This window comes from Pecten maximus, chromosome 12, assembly GCF_902652985.1.
Source record: "Pecten maximus chromosome 12, xPecMax1.1, whole genome shotgun sequence".
Taxonomy (NCBI): domain Eukaryota; kingdom Metazoa; phylum Mollusca; class Bivalvia; order Pectinida; family Pectinidae; genus Pecten; species Pecten maximus.
This window is the reverse complement of record NC_047026.1, coordinates 18,953,232-18,964,881: the sequence shown is the minus strand read 5'-3', so window position 1 is coordinate 18,964,881 and position 11,650 is coordinate 18,953,232. Positions and strand designations below refer to the sequence as shown.

General features: G+C 35.6%; 1 protein-coding gene across 1 annotated transcript in view; it reads right to left on the bottom strand.

Annotated features, from left to right (window-relative positions):
- Positions 1 to 4,085: 4,085 nt before the first annotated feature.
- The window catches only part of LOC117339139 (protein mono-ADP-ribosyltransferase PARP14-like), a 41,621-nt gene continuing 34,056 nt past the window's right edge, over positions 4,086 to 11,650 (bottom strand). Inside the window, exons 22-28 of the mRNA XM_033900553.1 lie at positions 10,530 to 10,703; positions 9,612 to 9,775; positions 8,104 to 8,310; positions 6,988 to 7,195; positions 6,138 to 6,319; positions 5,694 to 5,880; positions 4,086 to 5,180 (exon numbers count right to left, since the gene is read on the bottom strand). Of these exons, the coding sequence (XP_033756444.1) occupies positions 4,891 to 5,180; positions 5,694 to 5,880; positions 6,138 to 6,319; positions 6,988 to 7,195; positions 8,104 to 8,310; positions 9,612 to 9,775; positions 10,530 to 10,703 (1,412 nt within the window). The 3' untranslated portion in view covers positions 4,086 to 4,890. The remainder of the gene's footprint in view (positions 5,181 to 5,693; positions 5,881 to 6,137; positions 6,320 to 6,987; positions 7,196 to 8,103; positions 8,311 to 9,611; positions 9,776 to 10,529; positions 10,704 to 11,650) is intronic.

The following is an 11,650-nucleotide window of genomic DNA, read 5'->3' as shown; positions in this document are numbered from 1 at the left end:
CAAACTGCTACATATTGCATATATTACAATGTATCGGATTATATGCACAAATGGAATAGATATGAAGAAGTACATTTATGTCAAATTGTGAAGGCTGTCTGCCTCTTCATCAAGACATACACATATAGGCCTATATACAATGTATAAAACATATATCAAACAAACTAGAGGTTAACCTGTGTTTAACAAACAGGCCACCTTAGACACCAATTTAGTTCATTTCAAATGATCAAACTTATCATTATGGCAAGGTTTTATATGTTGAATATGTTCATCAAACAGATGATTTGGATATACTAGTATAGTTAACAAAAACATATATCACCGGTGTGTACGGTTCAGAATTCAATTTGTTTCGGTAAATTTTGCAATTTCCATTGCAAATTAATTTTTTTTTTGGTTTCAGTTTGGTAAAAATTTGATAATAAAATACATAATTTTCACTTCCCATTATTGTTTTCCTCATAAATTTGAGTTAATTACAGTATTTAGGTTGGTAGTAAAGGCCCCGCATTGCGGATGTCCTATAGTTTTGGTTTATTTTGTTTAACACCCTAATAACAGCCCTGTAGTTTTGGTTTATTTTGTTTAATGTCCTAATAACAGCACTGTAGTTTTGGTTTATTTTATTTAACATCTTAATAATAGGGCTGTAGTTTTGGTTTATTTTGTTTAACACCCTAATAACAGCCCTGTAGGTTTGGTTTATTTTGTTTAATGTCCTAATATCAGCGCTGTAGTTTTGGTTTATTTTATTTAACATCTTAATAATAGGGCTGTAGTTTTGGTTTATTTTGTTTGACGTCCTAATTACAGCCCTGTAGCAATAACAGTTTCCACCAGCACTTTTGTTTTGGGAGATGTGATATGCAGAAGGTTCAAAAGGGGTTTAAAAATTTCCAAAGGTCAAGGTCACAGTGGTTAAGAATAAATCATTATCAACATCTGCTGTTCAATTTAAAAAAAAAGAAAAGAAAGGCAGATGATATGTTTCTGAGCCATTTTCAGTACTCCTTTCACAGTCTACTAACGTCCTGCCAAATGGAAACAAATTTCAACATCAATTTCATCACATGATGAGAACAATTCTATGGCAAACATTGCAGGAACCATGTTTTTCATTGCTCAAGTCACCATCATCCTAATTGTCTCCATTTTTATTTAAGATTTGAACTGTCTTGATAAAGTATCTTTGCAGGCTAACATCATTGTGCATGCTATATCTGGCTAATTCAGTTTTTGGTCGATTGACAATTTTATTATCTTGAACAATCCTTAAATAATCTATAAGTATAACATACATTTAATCAACATTTAACAAGCATAAAAATAAGGTACGGTAGTGAATTGAATGACAAAGCATCTAATCTAATTATCCCGTATTGATTCTGATTAACACCCCCAATTAACGCCCCCATTAATGCATATTCACAGAAATGCAACTGAAGTCAAGTCCATTAAATATTTTTCCTACCTTTCAGTGGTTTCAATTTTTCATCTGCAGTCTGGGATCTCTTAACACCAGACCAAAATTTTTAAAAAATCTATAAAATATCAAAATATTTCTGACTACTGATAACTGAAATCCAAAACAAGGCAACAGGTAATTTTTTCTATTACAAACTGCCTTTATGTTAAATCACTCTAGACCACAATATAAAAACAGAAGGAATGAAGCAAGTTGCATAAACTTTCATTCTGAATGAATCTGTGTTAATCACTGACCTACTTATGCTAGTGCTCTTTCAAACACCCTTTTCTTGAAGCATATGAAGTACATGAACCATTCATTCGAATAAATATGGCCTATATATGTATGTATATAAACATCAAACCTATCTGATACCTCTGTAATAATTATTATTGTGCTTTTAAACGTCTCTTACCGGAGAATGTGAACACCAAGGGCATTTTTTAGAATAAATATGATATGTGTTACCTGGTGAAATGATCATAAACAGCCAATAATTCTGTAATACCAGTTATCACTAGTTCTATTAAATGCTTCGTCTTTGGACATCAAAGGCATTTATTGGAATAAATACGGTACATGTATGTATTATCTGGTGTAGCACTCACAAATATAAAATAATTAAGATTTGTGTCTTACAATCTCACAACCCAGTCATCATGCTATGCCTAATTCACTCATCAGCTCGGAATGAATATTCATTGATTACCACAACTTTATTGTTTCATCATCAACACTCAGAACTCATCATGAAATTAACAGACACCATATTAATCTACCAATTAGCCCCCATGTCCACACATTGGCCCCATTCTTCATTTTTGCAGAATCATCAATTTCAAAATAGTAAACTTGAATACTAAATATTTTCACCAGGGGATGGGGCTTATTTGAGGATGAATACAGTACTTAATTTATACACAAAGGGAGGGGCTTATTTGAGGATAAAAACAGTACTAAATTGATACAAAAGTGGAGGGGGCTTATTTGTGGATAAATATGGTATTGCACAATGATTTCTAATTTTTAAAAAGCACTAAAAACTTGTTGGTAAGTCATTCTAAGCTAAATTTGAAAGACATCAGTATAAAACTTGGTTGCCATGGGTACATCATTTCCTTCACCTTTGAAAATCAATATCATAACAATGATATTAAATTTATTTAATATATTATCCATCTTTATAAGTCATTATTAGCCACTATGTATACATAGTACAGAAGTCTGGCCTCTACATTATACATAGGATCAGGAGTTTTCAGTTCATATGAGGCTTTATGAAACAATCCTTTTTTGTGAGCCTTGGTGAGCAAAAATTAAAACTTATTTTATTTTGTTTTTAGAGACAAGTTTCTGTAAAATCTCAAATAAAATGAAAACAAATTTAAGAAATTTTTTATCATAACTCATTTTGACAGTTTTAAAGCAAAAATATGGCAGCTTAATCAAACAGATGTTTTGTTGAGCCATTTGCAGTTCATGAAGTCATTTCATTTTTCCATATTATGAAGCCAATGAAAAGTGCTCCAGAATATATTAAACTAGTGACATATGCAAATATATTACATAAGCGAATTCAGGTCAATTATGTGAAAAAGTATAGTAATATATATTGGGTGCTTGACAATAATACTCTTAAGTGGTCTGGAGGACAGACCCTGAGGTTAAGATCTCATTCTAGGTCATATGAATGTATCAAGCACCTGTATATACAAAAAAAATGTACATATAGATAAATATTAAATATACCGTATATTAAAATTTAGAAAACAAGAATTACATTGTACATGTGATTATACATTTGTCTGGCAATAAGACTATATCCAGTAATAAGCCCATGTCTGGCAATAAGCCCATGTCTGGCAATAAGACCTTGCCCAGTAATAAGCCCATGTCCAGTAATAAGCCCATGTCCAGTAATAAGACCTTGCCCAGTAATAAGCCCATGTCCAGTAATAAGCCCATGTCCAGTAATAAGCCCATGTCTGGCAATAAGCCCATGTCCAGTAATAAGCCCATGTCTGGCAATAAGCCCATGTCCAGTAATAAGACCTTGCCCAGTAATAAGCCCATGTCCAGTAATAAGACCTTGCCCAGTAATAAGCCCATGTCCAGTAATAAGCCCATGTCCGGCAATAAGCCCATGTCCAGCAATAAGCCCATGTCCAGTAATAAGCCCATGTCTGGCAATAAGCCCATGTCCAGTAATAAGCCCATGTCTGGCAATAAGCCCATGTCCGGTAATAAGCCCATGTCCAGTAATAAGCCCATGTCCAGTAATAAGCCCATGTCCAGCAATAAGACCTTGCCCAGTAATAAGACCTTGCCCAGTAATAAGACCATGTCCAGCAATAAGCCCATGTCCAGTAATAAGCCCATGTCCAGCAATAAGACCTTGCCCAGTAATAAGCCCATGTCCAGTAATAAGCCCATGTCTGGCAATAAGCCCATGTCCAGTAATAAGACCATGTCCAGCAATAAGACCTTGCCCAGTAATAAGCCCATGTCCAGTAATAAGCCCATGTCCAGTAATAAGCCCATGTCTGGCAATAAGCCCATGTCCAGTAATAAGCCCATGTCTAGCAATAAGCCCATGTCCAGTAATAAGCCCATGTCCAGTAATAAGACCATGTCCAGCAATAAGCCCATGTCCAGTAATAAGCCCATGTCCAGTAATAAGCCCATGCCCAGTAATAAGCCTATCCCCCACTTCTGACTTGCCTTGCATTAGTTAGTTGATAGGTTCGTAGGATGAGGGGTCTAAGTCTGTCAGCATTCCTCTTTGTAGCTTGGGCTTATTGCAAGATAAATATGGTATATATATACAATACATTTCAACTTGCTGAAATGAATCCATCAACTGATTGCCATGTTAGAAAATAATTTGCATTTTGTACATTATTGATTGGAATCATCCAGAAAGATTTGCCAGAGACAGATAGAGACAGATTCAGAAAAAGTTCAACCAAGTTTTCTTAATTTGGATTTGAATGTTGTAACTAAGTAACTAAGTTTAATTTCAATTCAAAAATATCATTGTCTTGACCGACACATTTACTTTTTCACAGGAATACAAGAACCTTGTTCAGCACATGTGACCCCCATATGACAGACATGTAAATATGGGAGACAAAATGGCTGTGCTTTTTTAAACTAGTCAAATGTTAACATAGCAACAGTTCCCAGCTATTTTGCAGTAAGAAGTTCACCAGGCTGATGAAGGAAGTATTCAGCTGAAATTATTCCAATAAGTTCTTGGTCTAGATTTATATGAAACCAGGATTATTATTCATCCAGAGCATAGACACATATATAATTTGATCACAGCACTCAACAAGTGTTTTTAATTGCACCAACAGTTCAGAAAAACTGAATCAAATTTTCAAATCACCAATTCACTACATGTAACTAAATCCAGCCTAAGTTGTAGAAAAGGTGATAAGAAATTCCGGATAAGCCTGCGTGTCATTAAATATAACAAACTCTAACGGGTTTTTGATGGGTTGTACAGCACAATCGTAATTTTCTGCAGGGTTGCCCGGTAATGGAGGCAGATATTTCATGTCTTTCTTTGCTTCACAAGTGACTCCTGTTAGAACTCTGCACAGGTACATCTTCTTCTTTTGATTGGACGGCACAGACACCCAATCACGTGCTGAATAAGAGGCATCGTTGGCAAAGTAAACTCCTGCTCCATACCAACACTGACCTGTAGGAAAATAAAAACAAAAAGAGTGAGGTTTCCATAGATATACCCAATACCCCCAACCTTGTAATCGAGTGGTCAAGCCAATCTCTGACCTTTAACCTTTGACTGATGGCCACCAAAATCTAAACAGATGTAGAACTTGATGATGTGATGTAACAATGTAATATGGAATACATCTATAAGGGATCCTACTAAAAAAATCTTGGCGTTCTACATTTTTCACGGACACCTTGTGGTCACTGTATAGATGCAGCCCTGGTAGGACGGAAACCCTTCAAAGTAGGTACCGGTAGACTATTTGTGGTAAGGTGATGAAATTGAAAATTAAATAAATATACTAATTATGTAACAGAGCATATGATTAATTCAATTTAAATCACGGCCTATGCTAAGGATGGGACCTGGGACCTCTGGATTACTAGACTTGCCCTCAACCAATCGAACTAAATAGTAGTCCTCTCTAGCTGAGAGGTATAATGTGGGGAAAATTCTACCTGAGTTACAATGACTTACCCTTGCTTGGGTCACCACCACAGTAACTGCGGTTGAAACCATAGTAGTTGATGCTGGTGATCGCAGCATCACCAGTCCCATGCCACAGCATCTGTTCATTAGTGGTACCCTGCGGATTTTTCGCTTCCAATAACTGCTGCTTGATGGAGTACTGTTGGAACAGTATTCGATTCTGGATCCTTTCAATCTAAAAATAACAACAAAAACAACAAAAATAAAATTCCTTTTCCCATCAAAATTATCTTGCTTGGGCTACACTGGCAATTTAGATTACATGTACATGTATTCTCATTTGACTTTTCAAAATAAGTTTTTGATAGAATGAATTTGTATTACCATAAATAACACTAAAAAGTACAGAACCAAAGCCCTGAGTGAAAAAAAAAAGAAGATAAAAGTTTCTGACTGAACCGACTCTATCTTGACCAGTACAGCCAAAATCACCTTGTGCACTTTCAGCTTTGAAGCATTAAACTGGCTGGCATATTGTCCTTTCAGAACGGAATTTCTGAACATCATCTCTAGATCCTGGTATTTTTGTGAAGAAGCAACTAGAGGGAAGACCTCGACATTTACATTTGGGTCTGCCATTTCTTCCCATTCAGCTGGTAGCTCAATTGCACTGTCTAAAGTTAAAACAGAATAAGATGTTTAAAATATCCAAGCTTTATACACATCTTAGATAGCCAAGATGGATTTTGTTTATTTTCAGTTGAAACATTTTTTGGTGGAAATACAAAAAGTACTTCCTGACCATTTTATCACTTGCCAGTTTGCCAATAGTTTTTTTAGAAGATGTAAAAAGAGAGGAGGACAACAGAGCTCTCACCTGTGTCATATGTTAGTCAAATATAATTAACCCTTTCACCCCTAATGACCATATTGGACTTCATATGATGAATGAATGGCAGAGTCCACTAAAGTTTCTTAGGGTGGAAAGGGTTAAAACAGATGAATGGAGAGGTGATAGTTCTGAAGTAATAGTAGCAATGAATGTCAAACATCAAAATTATACATGGGTGGATGACGGCCATCTTGAATACCTCTCACTTTCAAAATGTGAGATGTACAACTAGAACTCTTACTGAATGTGTCGTGAAGATCCCATTAGTTTTCGAAACATCCTGCAGTAGCAAGATTTGTTTACGATTCAAATTGACAAAAGGAGCCTGGATGAAAAAGCTTTTTAAAAAGCGCTCTACATAATGTTGGTTGGCTAAGAAATCTAAAGACTCAGAACATCTTAAAAGGAAATGTTCACATAATCAATCGTATAAAATAAACGTAAACTTACCATTTTGTATTTCTCTGCGTATCACATCAACAGAATCATTTGGATCTTTCAATGAATATTCCTTCATATTTAACACGTCAACCTCATAGTCTTCATTATTTGCCCGGAATCGGAACTTAGAGTGGTTGCCTTTCCGTGAGTTCTCCAATCCCATGTTAACCCGCGGAGGGTATTTAGATAACGTTGGCATTCCCTGAGAGTCTGTTTCCTGAAAAACACAAATATGATTTAGACGTATTTGGTGGATGATTTGTTTTTTATTTATTGCCAGTGGATTATACAATTTAAGACATTAAAAAAAATGCCTTCTGGTGGCTATCTAATGATGCTAGATTTCTTACAAAATGTTTTTCAAAAATCATAAAAACAGCTGGTTATAAAATATTTGTCAAATAGGGATACAAATCTAAGGATTCAATTATCAAAGCATATACAGTCTAGCCTTGTTATACAGCAACCTTTTGTCCACAACAATTTTGGCAGTATAATGAGGGGTGGAAGTATTATTGAAATTTGATAAAATACAACAAAAAGGTAATCTTTAATTCATAAATAAATTATTTTGACCTTTACATAAACAATCTAAAGAGCAAAACACAAGAAATTATGGCATGAACCTGTCTTTGTATGAAACACTTACCACTATTTACAAAACATCTGAGAACTACGCGTGAATATAGATTCATCTATTACTTTGTACTGTTGAGCAGTTCGACTTATCTTATTCTTATGCAGGTAAAATAAACAGTGAATATTCGGCTCATAATCAATTAGTGATTTTATTTAAATCATGTTGTGAGAGAGGATGATGCATACATGTTTTAAGAGATCTGGTCAGTTTGAAACAATGGAGAGTTTGAACACATCATTGTTTTTACCCCATGAAAATAATAATTTTCCATGTACAGATTGATAGAATTATGCTTTTCATATCCATCTTCATATAGGATTACATACTGGAATTACACCAGTAAGTAGTCTTATTTTTGTATCCAAGTTGTATATCAATTACACCTCTAGAGTCCTCTGATACCAGTCACTCGTTTGATGTGACGTTCTCAGATGAAGATCGAAGCATGGAACTGAGTGAGTAAGAATGAAATGATGCTAAAATACCTTATAAAACCATTGCACTACTGATTCAACAAAGGCTGCCTCTCCATCCAAGAATCTCTCCTTCTGAAAGGCGCGTAGGAGGCTGTAGACTTCCTGCAAGGCACCGTCTGCTTCTTTCTGTGGGCCCTCCAGTTCTATCACACTTGACTGTTTGTGTACCTTCATAGTTACCAGAAATCTCTCATCTATCTTCTTAATTTCTTTCATCTGAAGAGCAAAAACAGAAGATGGTCAAGTTTTTTATACTTAATTTATTTATATATATTTTTTTTCATTTAGAATCTTTTTATTTTCATTCCAAAAACATCAATACAGTGAACCCTCCATAATCCGGACACCTTCGTTCCAATCCCAAACCGTCCGGATTATGAGTTTTTCCTGACTGCCGAATTTTGTCGACTTTGTAAATGAATCTGATAAAGACCCTGCAGAATGTTAAAATAGCACCAAGGCTTTGTCCACGTTTTGTGGTTTTTACGTAGGTTAAAAACATAAATAAACAACCCATAGTTCCCTAATTCAAGACAAATTTCAGTAGCAAATACAACCAAGTGTCACTTAAATGCCAATCTTTAATCTCTGAGAGACCTTCTTTGTTTTTCTAAGTTACCGTAGTTGTAAATGGAAAAAGAGGCCCAATTGGCCTGTATTGCACAGCTGTTCTGAAGTTTGTCAAGTACAGAATTAAACCCAAGCATGCTACAGGCTAAATACCATGGACCTTTTGGTTATTGAGAAGAAGTACATTGTGTAGTTAAAAAATTTAAGCACATTTGATCCCTGTGGCCTTGAGAATAGGTCAAGGTCATTCATTTAAAGAGCTTAGGAGCCTTACAGCAAAGCACTGGGCACTAGCCCAACATCATGACACTCGGCCTCCTGTAATGTCATAAGCTCGATAAGATAGCTCTTTGGGCTGGCGAGCTAACAATATTGTACTCACAATCTCTCACAAATTTTCAGATACAATATATATCATACAATGACTTAATTTTGACAAATCAGAGAATTTTAGTTACCTAGCGACATATTTTTTTTATTCCCATTGCAGTTTTATATACAATCCTAAAAGAGAAAGGTTTATTTAATGAATTGGATGCCTCTAGAGTGTGTAAGTTACCATGACAACAAACATTCTTCTGTCCAGTGTGGTGTTTTGCAATCTCCATTATGGTTACACGTCATATGCTTGAAGGAAATTAGTTAAACTATGACAACATATCACAAGTACATGACGAGCTGATCTTGTATACTAGCTTTTGTTGACTTTGATCCAGTTATTTAGAAAGAAAAGTTTTAACAAAATTTTGTAAAATGCAGACAGATGGAAAGACAGGAGGAATGATTCCAGTATATTTCCCTACTAAAACAAACTAAGAGATATAAGGGACGGATGGACAGATTGAGAGAGACTATTTTCATACTGGTATATAGCATCTCTCAGATCTTTTCATCTGACTGACAAGAAAATTCCTATTATTCTCTAATGATTAATATATCATACATACCTCATTGTCACTCAGAACTGCTATCAATGTGTCATCAATAGATTTGGACAGATACTTTTTGTCAATTAATTTTTCAATCCTGTCTATAGCATCCTGAATGTTGTCATCACTGGTGCCGAGTATCCATAGAGACACTTGTGACAAATCAGCTTCGGACGAGGGCCCTGTTCCAGGGATGACACCAAAGTAACAATTTAATTTTGTGGAAAGAGTATTAAGACAAGATGTCAGGTGAGTCTACACAGAGTTCTATTTTAGGCATTTACATTCCTGAGATAGCTAAAAGTGACAGTTTTATCATAAATGTACACCTTAGCTTCAGGAAATTTCTTAACTTAAATTGGTCCATTACAGTTTACGAAAAATTCAAGATTTTTTCTTTAAATACAATAATGCTTTTGAATGGAAAATTTCATTAAGTTAAGGAATGTTGACAATTTTCAATCAGGGCCCGCTATGCTACCATAGTTGTGAATTTGGACAACAACAATTTATTCTTATTACTCAGGATAGCATGTGACAAGTTTTTCAGTGAGGTAGCCATCAGCTTCTACAAGAAAACCACTTCTGAGAAGTACCCTGGCTGTTCATGGGGCAAAAGTGAACAATCAAATCCTATTCCAGATTTGGGGAATATTCAATAGTAAATGAGTGTCAAAGGTCATTTTCTTATTATGAGGAAAAGTTAAAGTTAATAGACTAATCAAACATAATATATATTATTAATGCAAAGATGCTGTTATGCTGGTACTGTCTGTTTAGACCTATCTCTCAATCTGTATGACTACATTTACAACATCAGTAATCCAGTGCCATTGATGTGATTGATTCAAAGGAATTAAAAATGTCCATAGTAATTTGATTATGTGTGTAGATTTGGTCGGAAATCTTCATCTGCGAGTTGTAACAGGAACCTACCTGATGTACTTGGTTTCTCGATGTTGTCTCGGAACACCTTTGTCATTTTCCAGAGCATATTTGGGTCGAAGATCACGAGTCGTACCAGGGTGAGGTTAGAACCAGAAAAGTGAAGCAATGCCTCGTGAAGTGTCTCCGCAATCTCTTCTGGTTTAAACTGAACACTTCCTCCAGCTAAACAAAGAAAAGTTTAATTATATCTGATAGTATCATCAGGAGGAGGACTAGCAATTTGTATACATTAAAACAAATTTCACTCAAGACATACTTTTTACTCTTACTAAATTATGTCATACAGAAATCTTTGAACATTGAATTTTAATTTGCTTCTCATAATTGAGCAGCCACCCGCAGTCAAGTTGTCCCACTGTTACACTGTCAACATGTCAACATCTACCGTGTCAACGTCTACCGTGTCAACGTCTACCATGTCAAAGTCTACCATGTCAACATCTACCATGTTAACATCTACCGTGTCAACATCTACCGTGTCAACATATACTGTATCAATGTCTACTGTGTCAACATCTGTGGTGTCAACGTCTGCTGTTCTACTATGTCAACGTCTACTGTGTCAATGTCTTCTGTGTCAATTTCTACTGTTCTACCATGTCAACATCTACCGTGTCAACGTCTGCGGTGTCAATGTCTACTGTGTCAATGTCTACTGTGTCAATGTCTACTGTGTCAACATCTACTGTGTCAACATAAACTGTGTCAATGTCTACTGTGTCAACGCCTGCTTTGTCAATGCCTGCTGTGTCAACGTCTACTGTGTCAACGTCTACTGTGTCAACGTCTGCTGTATCAATGTCTACTGTGTCAATTTCTTCTGTGTCAATTTCTACTGTTCTACTATGTCAACGACTACTGTGTCAATGTCTACTGTGTCAATTTCTACTGTTCTACCGTGTCAAAGTCTACCGTGTCAACGTCTACCATGTCAACATCTACCATGTCAACATCTACCGTGTCAACATCTACCGTGTCAACATCTACCGTGTCAACATATACTGTATCAATGTCTACTGTGTCAACATCTACTGTGTCAACATCTACTGTGTCAACATATGTGGTGTCAACGTCTGCTGTTCTACTATGTCAACGTCTACTGTGTCAAT